The sequence below is a fragment of the Anomaloglossus baeobatrachus genome, chromosome 3, assembly GCF_048569485.1.
Source record: "Anomaloglossus baeobatrachus isolate aAnoBae1 chromosome 3, aAnoBae1.hap1, whole genome shotgun sequence".
NCBI lineage: Eukaryota > Metazoa > Chordata > Amphibia > Anura > Aromobatidae > Anomaloglossus > Anomaloglossus baeobatrachus.
The window spans coordinates 134,511,067-134,532,142 of NC_134355.1; the positions used below are offsets into that span (position 1 = coordinate 134,511,067).

A 21,076-nucleotide genomic window follows, 5' to 3' on the forward strand; every position below is an offset into this window, starting at 1 on the left:
CCCCTGTTTCACTTGCTCAGCCGGAGCCTCGGTCACTAGTGGACCCCCCGGCTCATGTAGACCCCCCTGCTCCCCCTGTCCAGGTGCCAGGGACAGAGTTCTCCTCTTTTGCTGAGAAACTCTGAGTCACTTTCACAATCCATGGCTCAGTCTATGGACAAATGGTCTGCCAAGCTGCTAGAAGCTTTGCAGTCCAGACCGGTCCTTACACAGGCCCCGGCCCCTGTTGGATCGTCACCTCCAGGCCCCTCTCGGTCCGAGCCGCAGCGCGCTCCCAGGTTGGGCCCTAGGTCCCACGCGGAGGACTCCTGCCAGGACCACAGTCCTAGACGGGCTAAGCGGGCTCGCTGGGAATCTTCCCCGACTTCTTCACGCTGCTCGGGTTCCCAGCTTGAGGACTCTCCGGAGGACGAGGCGGACGTCGCAGCTCAGGGTTCTGACCCTGACGTCGCCCTTAACCTTGATACACCTGAGGGGGACGCATTAGTGAATGATCTTATCTCGTCCATCAACCAGGTGTTGGATCTCTCTCCCCCGCCTCCTACTGTGGAGGAGTCGGCGTCTCAGCAGGAGAAACACCAGTTTCGGTTCCCCAAACGTACACGTAGTGCGTTCTTCGATCACTCTAACTTCAGAGACGCTGTCCAGAAGCCCAGAGCGGTTCCGGACAAGCGCTTTACTAAGCGCCTCACTGATACGCGTTACCCCTTCCCCGCTGAAGTCGTTAAGGGGTGGGCTCAATGTCCCAAGGTGGATCCTCCAGTCTCTAGATTGGCGGCTAGATCTGTGGTATCGGTGGCAGATGGTTCATCACTAAAGGATGCCACTGACAGGCAGATAGAGCTCCTGGTGAAGTCCATCTATGAGGCCACGGGCGCGTCTTTTGCCCCGGCCTTTGCAGCCGTGTGGGCACTCCAAGCTATCTCGGCTTGTCTGACTGAGATTAATGCTGTCACACGTAATTCTGCTCCGCAAGTTGCGTCTTTGACCTCTCAGGCGTCAGCCTTTTCATCCTACGCCATGAACGCAGTCCTGGACTCGGCTAGCCGTACAGCTGTAGCATCCGCTAACTCTGTGGCAGTCCGCAGGGCCATGTGGCTGCGCGAATGGAAGGCAGACTCGGCCTCCAAGAGGTTCTTAACCGGTTTGCCGTTTGCTGGCGAACGCTTGTTTGGCGAACGACTGGATGAGATTATTAAGGAATCCAAGGGAAAGGACTCATCCTTACCCCAGTCCAGACCTAAGAGACCTCAACAACGGAAAATACAATCGAGGTTTCGGTCCTTTCGTCCTTCCGCCAAGCCCCAATCCTCTTCGTCCAGCAGGCAGGAGAAAGGCCAGAGGAACTCCTATGCATGGCGGTCCAAGTCACGCCCCCAAAAGGCCGCAGGAGGTACTGCCTCCAAGGCGGCCTCCTCATGACTCTCGGCATCCCCTAACCGCATTCTCGGTCGGTGGCAGGCTCTCCCGCTTTGGCGACGCCTGGTGGCCACATTTTCAAGACCGATGGGTGAGAGACATTCTGTCTCACGGTTACAGGATAGAGTTCAGCTCCCGTCCTGCGGCTCGTTTCTTCAGAACCTCTCCGCCCCCCGCTCAGGCCGACGCACTTTTTCAGGCGGTGGACGCTCTGAAGACAGAAGGAGTTGTGACCCCCGTTCCCCTTCAGGAACGTGGTCGCGGCTTTTAGTCCAACTTGTTCGTGGTGCCAAAAAAGGACGGATCATTCCGTCCCGTTCTGGACCTCAAACTGCTCAACAGACACGTGAGAACCAGACGGTTTCGGATGGAATCTCTCCGCTCTGTCATCGCCTTGATGTCACAAGGAGACTTCCTAGCATCGATCGACATCAAAGATGCTTATCTCCACGTGCCGATCGCACCCGAACATCAACGCCTCTTGCGTTTCGCCATCAGGGACGAACACCTTCAGTTCGTGGCATTGCCTTTCGGCCTGGCGACAGCCCCACGGGTTTTCACCAAAATCATGGCATCCGTCGTGGCGGTCCTACACTCTCAGGGCCACTCGGTGATTCCCTACCTAGACGATCTCCTAGTCAGGGCCCCTTCTCGGGTGGCGTGTCAACACAGCCTTACAGTCGCTCTGACGACTCTCCAGCAGTTCGGGTGGATCATCAACTTCCCAAAATCCAAGTTGACACCGACCCAATCACTGACTTACCTCGGGATGGAGTTTCATACACAGTCAGCGGTAGCCAAGCTACCGCGAGACAAACAGCTTTCTCTGCAGGCAGGGGTGCAATCACTTCTTCGGAGTCAGTCACACCCCTTAAGGCGCCTCATGCACTTCCTGGGGAAGATGGTGGCAGCGATGGAGGCAGTGCTGTTCGCGCAATTCCATCTACGGCAGCTCCAATAGGACATTCTCTGCAAATGGGACAGGAGGTCGGCTTCCCTCGACAGGAACGTCTCTCTTTCCCTTGCAACCAAGACGTCACTTCAGTGGTGGCTCCTTCCCAATTCTCTATCGCAGGGAAAATCCTTCCTACCCCCAACCTGGGCTGTGGTCACCACGGACGCGAGCCTGTCAGGGTGGGGAGCGGTTTTTCTCCACCACAGGGCTCAGGGAACTCCGATAGTCTTCCCTTCAGATCAATGTTCTGGAAATAAGGGCAGTGTATCTAGCCCTATTGGCTTTTCAGCGGTGGCTGGAGGGCAGGCAGATCCGTATCCAGTCGGACAACGCCACTGCCGTCGCATACATCAACCACCAAGGCGGCACTCGCAGTCGTCAAGCCTTCCAGGAAGTCCGGCGGATTCTGCAGTGGGTGGAAGCCACAGCCTCCACCATCTCCGCAGTTCACATCCCGGGCGTAGAAAACTGGGAAGCAGATTTTCTCAGTCATCAGGGCATGGATGCGGGGGAATGGTCTCTGCACCCAGAAGTGTTTCGAGAGATCTGTCGCCGCTGGGGAACGCCGGACGTCGATCTCATGGCGTCACGGCACAACAACAAAGTCCCGGCATTCATGGCACGGTCTCAGGATCACAGAGCTCTGGCGGCGGACGCGTTAGTTCAGGACTGGTCGCAGTTCCGACTGCCTTATGTGTTTCCTCCTCTGGCAATGCTGCCCAGAGTGTTACGCAAGATCAGGTCCGACTGCCGTCGCGCCATTCTCGTCGCTCCAGACTGGCCGAGGCGGGCGTGGTATCCGGATCTGTGGCATCTCACGGTGGGTGCTTCCAGACCGCCCAGACTTGCTGTCACAAGGGCCATTTTTCCATCTGAATTCTGTGGCCCTCAACCTGACTGTGTGGCCATTGAGTCCTGGCTCCTAGCGTCTTCAGGGTTATCTCAGGATGTCATTGCCACCATGAGACAGGCCAGGAAGCCAACGTCCGCCAAGATCTATTACAGGTCTTGGCAAATCTTCTTATCCTGGTGCTCTGATAACGGTTTCTCTCCATGGCCGTTTGCCTTACCCACTTTTATTTCGTTCCTCCAATCCGGAATGGACAAGGGTTTGTCACTCGGCTCTCTCAAGGGCCAAGTATCGGCGCTCTCCGTATTTTTTCAAAAGCGTCTAGCCAGGCTTCCGCAGGTCCGCACGTTCCTGCAGGGAGTTTGCCACATAGTCCCACCTTACAAGCATCCGCTGGAGCCCTGGGATCTTAACAGGGTGCTAACGGCTCTTCAGAAACCACCTTTCGAGCCGCTGCGGGATGTCTCTTTATCGCGTCTTTCGCAAAAGGTGGCCTTTCTAGTGGCAATTACATCACTCCGGAGAGTGTCTGAGCTTGCAGCGCTATCATGCAAAGCCCCCTTCCTGGTGTTTCACCAGGATAAGGTGGTTCTGCGTCCGGTTCCGGAATTTCTCCCTAAGGTGGTAACTACTTTTCCTCTCAATCAGGATATCTCATTACCTTCATTTTGCCCTAATCCAATTCCCCAATGTGAAAAGGATTTGCACTCTTTGGATCTGGTGAGAGCACTCCGGCTCTACGTGTCTCGCACGGCGCCCCTGCGTCGTTCAGATGCGCTCTTTGTCCTTGTCGCTGGCCAGCGTAAGGGTTCGCAGGCTTCCAAGTCAACCTTGGCTCGGTGGATCAAGGAACCGATTCTCGAAGCCTACCGTTCTTCTGGGCTTCCGCTTCCTTCAGGGCTGAAAGCCCATTCTACCAGAGCCGTGGGTGCGTCCTGGGCATTGCGGCACAGGGCTACGGCTCAGCAGGTGTGTCAGGCAGCGACGTGGTCTAGTCTGCACACTTTCAAGAAACACTATCAAGTGCATACCTATGCTTCGGCAGACGCCAGTCTAGGTAGGCGAGTCCTTTCAGGCGGCGGTTGCCCACCTGTAAGAGGGCCGTTTCGGCTCTTGTTATTGAGGTATTCTTTTACCCACCCAGGGACTGCTTTTGGACGTCCCAATTGTCTGGGTCTCCCAATGGAGCGACAAAGAAGAAGGGAATTTTGTTTACTTACCGTAAATTCCTTTTCTTCTAGCTCCTATTGGGAGACCCAGCACCCGCCCCTGTTCCCTTCGGGCTGTTGTTCTTTTGTGTACACATGTTGTTCATGTTGAATTGTTCTTTTGGTTCATGGTTCAGTTCTCCGAACATCCTTCGGATTGAATTTACCCTAGACCAATTCATAAGTCTTCTCCTTCCTGCTTTTGCACCAAAACTGAGGAGCCCGTGATCCACGGGAGGGTGTATAGGCAGAGGGGAGGGGTTACACTTTTTAAAGTGTAATACTTTGTGTGGCCTCCGGAGGCAGAAGCTATACACCCAATTGTCTGGGTCTCCCAATAGGAGCTAGAAGAAAAGGAATTTACGGTAAGTAAACAAAATTCCCTTCTTTTTTTTTTTTCTTTTCCTCCTGGCAGCGTTGGTCTTCCAGTCATAGGGGTGGTGCTGGCACAGGTTTAGAATTTTGTGTCAGCTGTCAGTCAGTGCAGGGGGCACCCTTTACACTGAGCAGTGACTGAACCCGCACCAGGATGACTGGAAGCCAAACGCTGCTGGGAGGGATGCAGTTTTTTTTGTGTTTGTTGTGGCAGCCAAAAAACCCCCATATTTCTGGCTTTTTGATATTTTGTTTCCTCGTTACACCATTTGCTAATTGGATTAAATTATTTTATATTTTCATAGATTGAATTTTTATGAATTCAGCGATACCAAAGGTAGTTTGCTTTTGTGTTTTTTTACGTCTTAATTTTAATTGGGGAAAGTTGCTGTATACAGCAATACTACAGTACTGCTACGTATAGGGAAAATCATGATCTGATGTGCATGCCAGCTGGTGACTTTCACTGGAGTACTATGACAGGCACAAGGGTCTCCAGCAGACCCCTGGCTGTAACGGCAACCCATTAGCTTCCCACGATCTCGATGCATCCGTACTGATGAGCGTTTAGAACGGCGCACCCCCCCGCTGGGGCGCTATTGATGCTGCTATCACAGATTGGCAGCAGTCCGAGGTAGCGCTCCCCTTCACCCACATCTGTTAGAGACAGATAAGGTCTGTGATATTCAGCCATCATCTGCTGGGAAAGATGTGGGCTCGCCATGGGAGCCTGCATCAAAGGCAGGAAGCCAGCATGTGTTGTACCCTGGCCTGTACGTCACATTTCGTTAATGGTTTAGAGAGGTGGTTTCATGTCTAAATAGTTAAGATTACAAAGTGCTTGCAAAAACAACTAGCACATTAACTATTAACTACTTCTGAACCATCTATTGATGATAAATGTTTGGGTGGTCTACGTACTACTCTGCAGTGATTTTCCAAAATATCACTGCATAAGTTGAACAACCGTTTCAGATGGTGTAGTTGTAGGAGTGGGAAGCCAGCTGTCAGACACAGCCAGACTCCCCATAGGGAAGGCAGAAATGGTTTCTTACCTGCTGTGTCCTCCCATTCGCTGTACACAGAGTTGAATAAGCCCTATGTGTACAGTAATAGGAAATGCTAATGGCATTTTCTCCTCCAGAGCCGACATTCATGTGATCACTGAATTGAGAGAACAGGAGCTGCTGGATCCCTAGGAGACCCAGTCATCTGTTATGTTATTCAGCTGGAAAGCTGAATTTCTACTTTAATCAGGTTGTTAAAAAAGTCATTAAATGTTGAAATCCTTTTATGACTATGGGGGGGGGGGGTAAATAAATGGATAAACAGGAAAATGTTAAAAAAATGTATAAATCAGCCAATCCAAATCACTGTTACTAATCCTGCACCAACTCCCCCAAACCCCAAAATAGTTGTCTGATATACATTAAAAGTAGTTGTTATGGAAGGGGTGATTCATTTTTAAAATGTATTTCAGATGTGTGGGTTGTATTTCATCCAAAGAAGGAGGCTCAGTTACAATTTTGCCTAAAAACACGGCCACGCATAAAGGATAGTATCTAAACATCCTCCAACAGCGACGATCCTGGAGCACGTTGATGAACCATGCTTTTTCCAACATGATGGTGACCATATGGGTCTCTAAGTGGCTCAGTGAGCAAAATATTGAAATGTTGGCTGCATGGCAAAGAAAATCCTCAGATCACACTGCCATAAAGAATATGTGGTCAATGTTCAAAAAGTTGGTGGACAGACAAAAATACAGAAATTGTTAGAACCTCCAACCACTTATTCAAATGGGTTGAAATCAGTCAGTATTTGGCCCAGAAGCTGATATCCGGCTGCCAGGGCGAAGGGCAGAAGTTTTGAAAAATAAAGGTCAACACTGAGAATATTGAGTCTTTTCATAAACTTGATGTATTTGTCAATAAGGGCACAGTCACGCTCTCAGTAGGAGGTTTTTTTTTAACCTCAGTATTTGAAAGCAAATACCTGGAGTGGGTAAATGATGCAGAAGTGATGCTGTGTTTCTATTATATTTTTCCTCTGATTGTTCCACTCCTAGATTTGGCTTACAGATACTGATGTAAAATACTGACCAAATACTGAAAGTGTGAACATGGCCTAAAAGTGTAAAAACGTATAAACTGCTTATAATTGTACTTAGTTTCATAGTTACATAAGGTTGAAAAAAGACCTAGGTCCATCTAGTTCAACTTTCCTCCACCAGTTCTACATTTTGTCCCTAAGTAATTTATAACAAACAATGTTGTGTACTGAATCATCCAGCCTTTTATTATAAGCTGTTAGGCTATGTGCGCACGTTGCGTACAAGCCCTGCAGAAATTTCTGCAGCGATCTGAAGAGCACACGTGCGCTTCAAATCGCTGCAGAAAATGTCCGTAGAGAAAAAAAAAAGCCGATTCCATGCGCTCTGCCTGCAGCTCCTGCCATAGACAGAGCAGGAGCTGCCGGCAAAGCGCACGGAAGAAGTGACATGTCACTTCTTGAACGCAGCGCTTCAGGCAGCAGCCGAAGCGCTGCGCTCCAAGACGCTACATGCGCACGGCCCCTGCACAATCTCCATAGACTGTGCAGGGGACGCAGGCAGTTACGCTGCGCTACAAAGCGCAGCGTAACTGCATGTATTTACGCAACGTGCGCACATAGCCTTATAGTATCTGCCATTACAACCTCTTGTGGTCGGCATTCCACACTCTGACTGCTCTAACTGTAAAGAACCCTTTCCTATTTAGCTGTCGGAATCGCTTTTCTTCCACTCGCAGTGTATGCCCCCTGGTCCTTAGTATTGTCTTTGGAAGGAAAAAGTCATGTGCCAGTCTTTATATTGACCACACATGTATTTACACATATAAATGAGATCTCCTCTGAGACATCTTTTTTTCTAAGCTAAATAAATCCAACTTTTTCAGCCTGTCATCATATGTGAGGAGATAAGGTATGCACACCAGTGACTATGTAAGGGGAATACATGAAATAGCAGAAACTGCTGTGTGAATACTGACTTGAAAAATCCAATAGCTATATGTAAGAGTGAAACTGTGAAAAATGGAATCTGCATTACTGCCATGAACATATGAATCAAGAGAAATTTAGCTACTGAATTGATCAATGCAATAGAGCCCCAACACTACGCCAAAGTATTTCTCTACGTTGGGGTCCCTAGCTTGTGTGTCCTCTCATGCAGTTAAAAAACTTACTGTGTGTGGGAAGCTGAGACCCAGGCTATTTATGCGTATGATATGGATTGGCAATAGGTGTGGTTGGGGAGGGTTCACAAACGAAAAACTACTAACAAATAGGAATAACGTTTGGAACACCTCATAGTGATGTTTTTTTAGGTTTTTGCACCCAGTTCAGACTTAGAATGGTGTTGATCAATTCAGTAGCTAAATTTCTCTTGATTCATATGTTCATGGCAGTAATGCAGATTCCATTTTTCACATTTTCACTCTTACATATAGCTATTGGATTTTTCAAGTCAGTATTCACACAGCAGTTTCTGCTATTTCATGTATTCCCCTTACATAGTCACTGGTGTGCATACCTTATCTCCCCATAGTGATGTTTTTTTAGGTTTTTGCACCCAGTTCAGACTTAGAATGGTGTTCCAAACGTTATTCCTTATTGTCATCATATGGGAGGCCTTCCATCCCTTGTAGTAGTCTAGTTGCCCGCCTTTGAACTGACTCTAACTTCTGAATGTGCTTTTTAAAATGTGGACCGAAAACTGGATCCCATATTCCAGATGTGGCCTTACAAGTAATCATAGAAACATTCAACTAACACTGCGATCTCAAACTCAGCTGGGTTTATAGGCCGGACATAGGAAAAAAAATTGAACTTGAAGGGCTGCATTGTTTGCAGGAAGAGCTGATATTTTTTTTGCTATAAAAGTTTTGATCTTTTTTTTTTTAACAATGTTGGCTTATTTCCTTTCCCCCATGAAAGCACCACAAGAGAGAAGGATCCCCCCACAAAGACAGGAAAACAGGAAAGCTTAAATATAAAAGGACGGTACCACTTGCCCTGAGGTTCGGCAGAGTTAGTGGGTCTGAATGTGCCTGATCAGGTCCAGGAGGATTCTGGCTCAAGGATGATGGCGGCTGTGCGGCATTCTCTGTGAGCTGCACACCGCCATGTTGGCTGACGTGTGCTGGGTGACACACCCTGATGATGAGTACACGATCATCAGGAGTCATCTACATGGGCGTGTGGCATTGAGTAGGTGCGCCACACCCATATGTGTTTCCTTTCACTTTTGGGGGATTCGGAGGAGGCACTGGCCAGGAGAACAGCTGTGGCAGGTACCTCATTTAAAAATGAGGTCTGTCCATCTTAAAGTGTAGAGGCCCTATCACGCACACAGATAAATCTGCGGCAGATCTGTGGTTGCAGTGAAATTGTGGACAATCAGTGCCAGGTTTCTGGCTGTGTACAAATGGAACAATATGTCCATGATTTCACTGCAACCACAGATCTGCCAAAGATTTATCTGTGTGTGTGTGACAGGGCCTTAGTCCTCTGTATATACCCTGTTTCCCTGAAAATAAGACCTACCCAGAATATAAGCCCTAGTAGGATTTTTTGGCATATGCTTAAAATATAAGCCGTACTTCTAAAATAACCCCTAGTTGAAGTTCCACATGGAAGTGTCCAAGCAGCTAAATCTAGAATTGTAATTATAAAGAAAAGGGACACTGCTACTGCTATACAAAGTTGTCAGAGCACAGGCTCCATTTACAGCAGTTTGCTTATGGAGCAGAACACAAATCATGTTGTAATATGGCCAGAGAAGGCACAAGAATCCAGATGCGAGATGCTTGATTATATGGTATGATATTGTTTCCACAGATGGACTTTCCTATTAGAAGAAAAGGCAAACCAAACAAAGGAGGTGGTAAAGGACGTGGGTCTGGAAGAGGGGGCAAAAGAGGAGGTGGTGGTGGACGAGGAGGAGATAGAGGGGGAAGATTCAGAGCTGAACCCGGAGGAGGTGGAGGTGGAGGAGGAAAGAAAAGCTCTACTAAAGCATGGGATGACGGAGATGATATCTGCTTCTTAAGGAAACCAGAGAGAGCAGCAAGGTAAGTGGTGTATCTGACACTACCTGTGCTTAAAGGGAACCTGTCAGGTGCAGTATGCATCCAGAACCACAAGCAGTTCTGTGTGTATATTGCTAATCCCTGCATAACCATCCCTGTATCTACCGTAGTAGCATAGATAAAGAGATCTTTAGAAAAAGTCTTTCTAAAGATCTTTTATCATATGCTAATGAGGCCAGAGACTAGTTGCAAGGGCATTTCTTCCCATGGCTAGTCGGCCCCCTTAGCATGTAAGCACGCTTCTGTGGGTGTGCTAACACGCTAATGAATGCACAGTATCAGAGGCATGGTCACTCTCACCTATGCTGCCACTGCTGTTTTTAGGCTCAGTGCACCAGATCAGAAGGTCCCAGGACTTCTGGTACTGCGCACTACACCAGTTTTGAAGCCAAGACGCGTACACCCAACTTCATAGTGCGCATAACTGGAAGTCTCGGACTTCTGATCATACGCACTGAATCAAACTCCAGCGTCTAGGGTGGTGGCAGCAGAAAGCGGTGAGATCAACCATACCTCTGATGTTGCACATTCATTAGCATGTTAGCACACCCACATGGGTGTGTTTACATGCTAAGGGGGCTGACTAGCCAAGGGAAGTAACGCCCTTGCGACTAGTCCCTGGCCTCTTTAGCATATTAGAAAAGATGTTTAGAAATACTTTTTTGCTTTCAATGTTAAACATTTACAGGACACTGATGCTATCTGTGTGCTGTACGTGTTTATACAGGTTATAATGGATATCTGCTAAAAAACGGATGCGGCAAATACAAGAAACACTGACATCTGAAGGAGGCCTAAAAGTCTCTCAAAGCAGAGAATAATGGTACATAGAAAAAGCAAATCAATTGCAAACTTGCTTATTTCCATGTTGTCTAACTATAGAAATGTAATCTTATGAGAATTTCTTTAAACCCCTTTACGACCAAGGACGAGCCTGCATTATTCCCCATACATTTCTGATAATCTGTTCAGCAGACATGGGCAGCTAATAGACATGGGTGGTTCGGAGTTCCACCAACGCTTGTTAACCCCTTAGATTGCGCTGTGAAACTCTGACAGTGCAATCTTATGTGCTTTGGCGGGGATCGCGCTCTTTCCCACCTCCATGGGCGGCCCTGTGATGCGATCATGGGGCGCCAGTGGATTGGCATGCCAGTGTGGGGTCAGATGATGACCCCCTCTCGCTGCCATGACTTGTTTTCTGTGAATGTTGGCAAGCGTCTTAGTAACGTAGCATTTCTCCTGATCAGAGCAATACTTAAGCATCACTCTGATCAGCACAAGTGATTGGATAGTGCAGTGATAAAGTCCTCTAAGGAAACTAGTAAAATAAAAAAAAAAAGTCTAAATATTTGGTATTGCCGCTTTCAGAAATGCCCGATCTATCAAAATATAAAATCAGTTAATCTCATTGGTACAAAGCATAGCCAGAAAAAAATTCCAAATGCCAAAATCACGGTTTTTTTTTGGTCTCCGTAACATTACATTAAAATACAATTACAGGCGACCAAAGGATCACATCTATGCAAAATTTGTAATATTAAAAACGTCAGCTCAAAACTCAAAAAATAAGCTGTCACTGAGCCCCAGATACCAAAAATGAGAACGCTACAGGTCTCGGAAAATGGCGACAAAAGTGCTATTCAATTTTTTATTTATTTATTTTTTAAATACAAACTTCTGTTTTTTTTTTTTTTTCACCACTTAGATCAAAGTAAAACTATACATATTTGGTATCTACGAACTCGTACAGACCTCTGAAATCATAATGATACAGATCCGTTTTTCAAAATAGCGAACACTGTAAAAAAAAACAAAAAAAAAAAACAAACAATTGTGCAACTTTACTTTTTTTTTTCTTCAATTTCACGGCACTTGGATTTTTTTACCGATTTCCAGTACAATATGGGGCAGAATTAACGGCATCCTTCAGAAGTACAACTCATCCTGCAAAAAAACAAGCCCTCATGTGACTATATTGACTGAAAAATAAAAAATGGCCCTGAAAGAAGGGGAGCTAAGAACAAAAATGGAAAATCGCTCGGGAGTGAAGGGGTTAAAGAAGTTCACTTGGTAAAAGGTGTTTATTAGTTGAAAGGCTGGATTTTCTGAAAGCAATAAAAGAAATGATACTTACCTGCTGTCACCATCATGGATCCAGTACAGGCTACTTCGTGATCTGCACTGGAAGCAATGACCGCGGCATTATACCAGCCACAGGACTGCCGATTTAGACCTTTAGCTACTTTCTGATGAGCACTAAGACAGGCTTTGCACACTACGACATCGCAGATGCGATGTCGGTGGGGTCATGTCAAAAGTGACACACTTCCTGTGTCGCATCTTGATATCGTAGTGTGTAAATCCTAGATGATACGATTTAACGAGCGCAAAATCGTCGTAATCGTATCATCGGTGTAGTGTCGGCGAATTCCATAATTATGCTGACGCGACGGTCCGATGTTGTTCCTCGCTACTGCGGCAGCACACATCGCTGTGTGTGAAGTCGCAGGAGCGAGGAACATCTACCGGCGTCACCGCGGCTCCCGGTGGCTATGCGGAGTGAAGAAGGTGGGCGGGATGTTTACATCCCGCTCATCTCCGCCCCTCCGCTCCTATTGGCCGCCTGCCGTGTGACGTTGCAGTGACGCCGCACGACCCGCCCCCTTAATAAGGAGGCGGTTCGCCGGCCAGAGCGACGTCGCACGGCAGATGAGTGCATGTGAAGCTGAGGTAGCGATAATATTCGCTACGGCAGCTATCACAATGATATCGCAGCTGCAACGGGGGCGGGGACTATCACGCTCGGCATTGCAGCATCGGCTTGCAATGTCGCAGCGTGCAAAGTGCCCCTTACACTTCATAAACTGCACCCAACCATGTAGTGTTTTCCTGGTTTAAAGGAATTTTCGTACCATATCCAGTTACTGAGAAAACCAATATCTTGTGAAAGTCAGATCTTTAGTGGGGTCTAACCACTAAAATGCCTATCAGTCTTTTTAGGCCATTTCAATCAATATGCAAAATTTCTGCTGAGAAAGCTCCTCCTATTTTTGCTTTATTTAAAGGGAACCTGTCACGTACAATATGTGTTCTGACCTATCAGCATACGCATGTGTGCCCTAATTACACCTCCCTACCCATCCCTGTATTGTCAAATTGTGTAATATGAAAGTAATAAAAAATGTTTTATTACTTACATATTTGCTATGTAAATAGCAGAGCTCATTTCCCCATGGGCGTGATACCATGGATTCACATGAACAACGTCCCCTGTCACTCCTTCAGAATCCCGCGCGTGCACACTTACAGTTCCCGCAGCCTTTATGTTTGCTCGTTGTCAGTTTCAGACGCGCTCTGTGCATGATCAGAAGAGTCTGATCATGCACAGAGCGCGTCTGAAGCCAGCGAGTGAACACCCGGAAAAAGCTGCGGGAATGGTAAGTGCAAACATGCGCGGGATCTGAAGGAGCGACGGGGGACGTCACCCATGTGAATCCATGGTATCACGCCCACAGGGGCGTGATACTATGGAAAGTATGCAAACGCCAACAGGGCGATGCGACACCCATGGGGCGACGAGCTCTGCTATTTACAAAGGAAATATGGAAGTATTAAAACTTTTTTTTATTACTTTCATATTACAAACTTTTACACAATTTTACAACACAGGGATGGGTAGGGAGGTGTAATTAGGGCACACATGCGTCTGCTCATGGGTCAGAACGCATATTGTACGTGACAGGTTCCCTTTTAAAGATCCTTTCCCAAGATATAGTAGGCATGATAATATTAGCAAATACCTCCAATTAGCAATATAGTATAGTTCTCCTGATTATAGCCATGACTCTTACATCATGTGCAGGGCATTGCAGCTTAGGTATCCATGGCTAAGACCATGAGCAACTAACTGTCACTATATGAGAGGATGTTGCAATGCCCTGTGTTGAGACATGGCTAGATCTGGAGTTTTGGTGTGCCGTAAGTCTACATAACATCTGCAGAGTAGTTTACAGAGTAGCTCATTTTAGGCCCTTGACACTTCGGGGGCTTACAGAGATCCATAATTGCAGCCAAAAGTTAAATATTGCGCTTTGTGTATAGACTTCTTAGCACATGTCTTATGATTACTTCTGTGGTTAGCTCCAGTCGTGGTTACAGACCTGGGCCGCGGGGCCGGGGGGGCAGCACGCACAGCACTCCTCTTCAGACCTTGCACATGACCTCTGAGAACCAAGAACGGTTAAAAGCTCTTCTGCGCGATCTTCAAGAGCCAGAGCTGGACGCTGTTGCTGAGTAAGTAGATATAGTAATAAAGTATTTGTGTGGTTTTTTTTGTTTTTGTTTTAGTTTTTTACAGTCTGTATCTCTCTTAAGAATACAAAAAAGATGCTGGTGTAATAGGTCCCATTCTGGAGTACATAAGTGATAATAAAAGTGTAAATTTGCTGTCATATGCAGTGATGCGGGGTCAGACTTGGAGGAATCCTGTGAATACAGTAGTTCTGAAGACGAGGAAGATGACGATAATGGTGAATATTGTGAAGCCGATTCTGGATTTGATCTCTGGTCTTCCCCAAAAGAAGCACTGGATGTAGCTGGGAGGCTTTCTCCAGAAGCTTCTGCCCAGATGTTGCCTGAAGCAGTCATATCACCTTTTGCTATTGGGAAGCTATCTCGGTAGGTCTGTAGTTGTGCGTCCCCTTAGGAATGAATTTGTAAGCAGCCATTTGCATCTTCCATGGCAGTGTGGCGTTCATAGTGTGCAGAGTTAGAAGAGTATGAAGTACACTATTGGGAGTTCTAAGGTACTGCAGCTCCGCTTCTATTTAAAGGGGTTGTCTAATAGCCTGATAGGTGATAACTTGTTGATCGGTGGGGGTCTGACCTCTGTGGCCTGCACTAATCAACAGATTGGGGAACTTATACGAGGGGCGATCCAAAAGTAATGATAATCTATAATAAACAATGAATATATTAAAAAAAAAAAAATTATTTTCTCTATCGTTTCTGTCTCCTAACAAGTCTATACATTTAGTCCATCTCTTTTCTAAACTTAGAATTGCCTTCCAAAAAAATTCTTGATCTTGACACTCAAAAAAATCCCCAACAACGGTTATCATGTCGCTATTGTCAAATTTCTTGACCCGGAGGTGTTCCTTGAGGCGAGGAAAGAGAAAGTAGTCACTGGGGGCTAGATCTGGCGAATGGGGGGGGTGTTACACCAGTTCAAAGCCCGCTTCTTGAATGGTTGCCATGGCAACTGCAGCTTTGTGAGCCGGCACGTTATCTTGGTGAAACAGCACCCCAGCCCGCAGTTTGCCACGCCTTTTCTCCTTGATAGCCTCCCGCAATCTTCTTATTTGTTCTGCGTAGTAGGAGCCCGTAATAGTGGCTCTCTTCTCCAAATAGTCCACCATAATAATTCCTTCAGCGTCCCAAAAAACGGACGCCATAACCTTCCCTGCTGAGCTTGACACTTTGAATTTCTTCGGCGTCGGTTCGTCAGCTCGTTTCCATGTCATCGATTGTTGTTTAGTTTCGGGATCAAAGTGGTGGGTCCAGGTCTCGTCCATGGTCAAAAAACGTGACAAAAAATTCTCCTTGTCTGCTTGGAACTTTTCGAGATTTGCTATTGAAATGTCAACTCGTTTCTTCTTTTGCTCGTCGGTTAAAATTTTTGGCACCCAACGCACGGAGACCTTTCTCATATGCAATTATTTTGCAAGGATTCTTTGAATACTGCCATATGAGATCCCTGTGACCTCAGCTACATGCCTGATAGTCACTCTTCAATCTGCCAATACAACTTCTTCAACTTTTTATCACGTTTTCTTCATTGAGGGACGTGGATGGGCGTCCTTCACGATGTTCATCTTCCGTCGATGTTCTTCCCAGCTTAAATTCCTTGGCCCAGCGTGCAACTGTGGAATATGGAGGAGATGAGTCCCCCAATGTTTCCACCAAGTCGCTGTGTATGTCTTTGGTAGTCATTTTTTTCAAGCAGAGGTATTTGATGACAGCTCTGAGCTCGTTTTTTTCCATTTTGATGTTCACTCCTCGGCAGTTCATATTCAAATGAATGTAGCTCCTGGGAATCGTGGCCTATTTAAGTGATTTTTTTTTTTTTTTTTTTTCCTGGACTAGTGGGTACCTAAGAGAAAAGAAAATTTCTGTGTGCAATAGAAATAACCGATTATCATTACTTTTGGATCCCCCCTCGTATCACTATTAGGATAGATAACAAGTGCACATGCTAGACCTGTTCTCCTTTCATTCCTTATTAAGCTGTGGAGTGCTGCACTTGACTTTTTCTGGCAGCCCCTTAGGGAATGAATGGAGGGGCAGGTGGCTGTCCATCTTGTTGCAACATCTTGTAACGGGATATAAAAGTTCCCTGATTTCTCGATTCGTGGGTGTCCCACCGCTGGTACCTACACCAATCGGCAAGTTGTCACCTATTCTTGGAGTAGGTGATAATTTGTTTTAACCAGACAACCAATATAAGTGAATGGGAGCTGAGCTGCAGTACCCAGGAAAAGCAACTACAAAGCGTATGGAGCTGCGCTTGCATTCAGCTGTAGCAAGATCTGCAAACAGCTGAGGCTCACCACACATCAGCGGTATTTTGCCACAAAACCGGATCCGTTACAAATGCGTTTCAGTTCCATTCATTTCCAATGAAATTGCGGCAAGATACTGTCACATGCGGTTGCGTATGACGCACGCAACCACATGTGACCGCATCTTGCCGCAATTCCATTGGAAATGAATGGAACTGAAACGCTTTTGTAACAGATGCGTTTTTGCGGCAAAATACCGCTGATGTGAGGTGAGCCTAATCAGTGTTGTTGCTGGGTGTCAGTCACCCAAAAGTCTGATATTAAGGACTTCTCCGAAGGAGAGTTGATAAATATATAGGTCCTAGTACTATGTATGAATGATAAACTAGTATAAATGAAAAATTCTGTAAGTACTTGTACCAGTCACTACCATCATTCTCATTGTATTAAATATGGTTGATGACAAATATTATTTGATATTTACATTTGATGTCTTGTAGTTATGGTTTTGACCGAGAAAGATGTATGACTGCCTTGAGGACCCATGATGGAGATGTTGGCTCGTCCCTTGAATATTTGTTGCTGCAGTGTTTTTCAGAAGCTTTTGGAATCCAGACTAAAACTCCCCGGACCGCTGATGATATTAGCATGGAAGACATCTTGGCCTTGCGTCAGGAAGAAACGTTTGTCCTCAGCTCAATATGTGGGGAGAAGTTTATTGAAAGGATCCCAAATAGAGTATGGACTGTGGGACTTGAGCTGGGTTACCTCACAGACAGGCTTCAGAAACCCCGAAATAGGGACCGTGCAAAAGATTTTGTAAATCCAATACCTAATGATATCTGCAGGTTTTTCTTGAAAGAAAATTGCCGGTTTGGGTCGAAATGTCGATTTAGGCATGACTCTCCAAAGCAAAATGTAAAGGATGACTCTCACCTAAGTGCTAATGACAACAGTTACCTGTATGAACTTGAAATTCGTTTCCCAAAGGATAATAAATATCCTTATCAAGCGCCACTGATAGCATTTCATTCACTAAATGAGAATCTGCCAATGGGTTGCCGCTTGCACATGGCGGAGTACCTGTATGACAAAGCATTGACAATTGCTGAAACTGGGGAACCAGCCATCTATTCCCTTGTCAGCTGCTTAGAGGATGAAGAAGATATTATACAATTACTTGCCAATGCACATCATCGATTTAGTATCCCACAACCTGTCATTAGGCCAACGTCAGAAACCAAGAAACCCCCCATAATTGTTAATAAGCAACCCACGAACTCTGAAAGATCAACTCGTGTTCCAGAAGGTATCAAGCAAATGTTTGCCTATAAACGGACTACCTATACTTCTTACACCTTAAAGGGAATTTGTCAGCAGAGTTTTAATCCTCTAAACTATGACATTAATCTGAGCATGTAGCTCTTTCAAAGACAAATCTAGCAATAGCTGTACATGGCCAGCCTGTTTTTTCTATTTCTGAGAAATCCGCATTTGAGTTAATATACAAATCAGGCTGAAGTACAGTAGTAAATTTGAAGCCTGTGTCACTCTAGCTCTATTCCCTGCCCTTCGCTGGCTTCTCCTTGCTTGACTGATAGCCTCTATGATGTGTGACTTCAGGCAAAGGAGCTGTCAGTTAAGTAGGAGGATGCAGCACTGGGCAGGGAATAGAGCTGGAGTGACAGAGGCTTCAGATCTACAGTAGCCTCATATGCATTTCAATTCAAAAGCTAATTTCTCACTAAGTTAGGAATAGCCTGACCACATAAAGGTATTGCTGGATTTGTCTTTTTAACAGAGCTACATGAACATTTAATTGGGGAGAGGGGTGAAATTCTGCTGACAGATTCCTTTTTAAGAAGGAAAGATGGCGGATACCAAAGAGTGCATGCAAATGGTATTCTAAAGGCCCCGTCACACACAGAAATCTTTGGTAGATCTGTGGTTGCAGTGAAATCATGGACATATTGTTCCATTTATACACAGCCACAAACCTGGCACTGATTGTCCACAATTTCACTGCAACCACAGATCTGCCGCAGATTTATCTCTGTGTGTGACAGGGCCTTAAGTTAATTCTACTATAGGATTTTGGATATTGTTTTTACTCCAATCACCCCCATTGGTAACATGATTCTTCAGATCAGATTACAGAGATATCAAATTTGTATAGTTTTCTGTTATATAGCAGATGATGATAAAAATCAGAACTTTGTAAAGGAAAAAAAAATTGTTTCTTCATCGTTCCTTATGGGAGACCCAGACCATGGGTGTATAGCTACTGCCTCCGGAGGACACACAAAGTACTACACTCAAAACGTGTAGCTCCTCCCTCCGGGCTATATACACCCCCTGGATGACAATCTAACCAGTTCAATGCTTTGTGTTCAGGAGGTCACACACATGCATTCTCTGATTTTTCATTTTTAAGATTTTTGATTTCAAAGATATGGAAGAAAAGCGGGTCCAGTCTGGACTCCCGGCATGTCCCTTCTCACCCCACTGTGTCGGCGGTGCTGTTAAGGTTGACTTTACAAGGCTGGAGCCTTCACATGCCGTGCTCCTTCACCATCCTCTGAGGCTCTGGCTTGAAGTGGGAGCCATCACGGTCCTCTCTGCTTTGCAGGAGACCGGTCTCCATCCGCAGCCCTGTCAGGATCCTGCCGGACGGAGCGTTTAACCCCCCCCCAGGGACCTGGCCCTGCGTCTCAAAAGCTAAGTATTGAGACGTTTTTCAGGGGTCCCGGGTACATTTATTAAGGGGAGAGTGTGTCTTTTGACTTTGCTGTAAATTCCGGCCGGTTCTCTGGGTTTTTCCTGAGAACCGCGCCGAGGGTGCCTGCTCGTCGGCCGCATGTAAAAATCTAGGCCCCGGCTTCAGTTGCGGCCTAGTTTCGGTTTCCGTCCCTCTGCATGTCAGTTTTGCAGGGGAACAGTGCGGCGCCGCCCACCGGCCGTTCAGCAGAGGGGAGGAAACTCCTCTCTGAGGAGATGTTTCCCTCCCCTGTATCTTTCCTTGGCCCTCCGGATTCCCGCTCTTGGGCTAATCCCCGCCCCCCCTCCTCACTCCAGCGCCATTTTATCAGCGTTCTCACACTGATCGGCGCTGGCTGCTGCAGCTGCTGCATCCACTGGGGATCCGAGCTGTGGAATCCGGAGGGCACACAAAAAGTGGTCTGGTAAGCCACAACCTCTGGTTGTGGGCTTTATTATACACTCTCAGGGGGTCATTCTAAAGGAGTGTATTCTTTACTGCAGAGCCTCCACCTCAGCAGCATGTCTGTCACTAGGAGCAAGTCTGCTAAGCTGTACTCTATATGCACTGCATGTAAGCTCATTCTGTCTGAACCGAGCACATATCCACATTGTGATGCCTGCTCTAACATGGTGGTGCCTCAGCCTGGAGCCTCTTCAGGGGTCCCCCCGGCTGCTCCGGCCCCTTTGGCTGAACCCCGGCTTGGGTAGCATCTTTTTCCAGAGCTATTTCCCAGTCTTTTGCCGACTCCATGGGACAGCTGTCCCGGACTCTGCTGACCATGCATCAGCCCCCTTCTCAGGGTGCCTCTGCTGCTCCGAGCTCTGCAGAGCTCTCAGAACATGTTTTAGGACCCCGTCCCCCTAAACGGAGACGCAGGGACCCTTCTCCTTCCTCGTCCCACGGCTCTGATTCACGAGCTGAGGTGCAGGGCGAGGAGGATACTTTTACTGTGGGCTCAGATGCTACCTCTATGTACCCCATTGACTTATCTGAGGGTGATGCGGATGTTAGTGACTTGATTGCATCCATTAACTCCGTACTGAACCTCAATCCACCAGTGTCAGAGGAACAAGCCTCTCTGGTAGAAATACACCAGTTTACCTCTCCTAAGAGAGCTAGGAGTACGTTTTTTAACCACTCCAGTTTTCAGGCCACTGTTACCAAGCCCAGGGTCTGTCCTGACAAACGCTTTCCAAAGCGTAGTTCTGATGACCGTTTTCCCTTTCCACCTGAGGTGGTTAAGGAGTGGGCTCAGTCCCCAAAGGTGGACCCTCCGGTGTCTAGAATCTCAGCCCGGACAGTCGTATCTGTGGCCGATGGCACCTCTCTTAAGGATCCCACTGACCAGGTTGACCTTCTGGCCAAATCTGTATATGAGGCGGCAGGAGCCTCGTTCTCCCCGTCTTTTGCAGCAGTGTGGGCTCTTAAGGCAGTCTCTGCCTCTCTGGCGGAGATACTTTCCCTCGCCAGGGACTCTATACCCGAGATGGTTGCCTTAACTTCCCAGGCTTCGGCCTTTTCATCCTACGCCATGTCTGCCATTCTGGAGGCTTTTCACCGCACTGCGGTGGCTTCTGCTAATTCTCTAGCGATCCGCAGGATCTTGTGGCTTCGAGAGTGGAAAGCAGACGCTTCTTCTAAGAAGTACCTTGCTGGGCTCCCCTTTGCTGGGTCCCGGCTGTTCGGTGAACAACTGGATGAAATTATTAAGGAAGCTACTGGCGGGAAGAGTACTTCCTTGCCACAAACTAAAACCAGGAAACCTGTCCAGGGCAGGAACCAGTCAAGGTTTCGTTCCTTTCGTTCCTCTAACTGG

At 46.9% G+C, this 21,076-nt stretch overlaps 1 protein-coding gene across 3 annotated transcripts in view; it reads left to right on the forward strand.

Annotated features, from left to right (window-relative positions):
* Positions 1-21,076, forward strand: part of DHX57 (DExH-box helicase 57) — a 149,058-nt gene that overhangs the window by 6,441 nt on the left and 121,541 nt on the right. For all 3 annotated transcript variants that reach the window (XM_075339468.1, XM_075339470.1, XM_075339469.1), the window contains exons 2-5: positions 9,686-9,918; positions 14,080-14,232; positions 14,398-14,616; positions 17,000-17,808. In XM_075339468.1, coding sequence (XP_075195583.1) covers positions 9,686-9,918; positions 14,080-14,232; positions 14,398-14,616; positions 17,000-17,808 — 1,414 coding nt within the window. The remainder of the gene's footprint in view (positions 1-9,685; positions 9,919-14,079; positions 14,233-14,397; positions 14,617-16,999; positions 17,809-21,076) is intronic.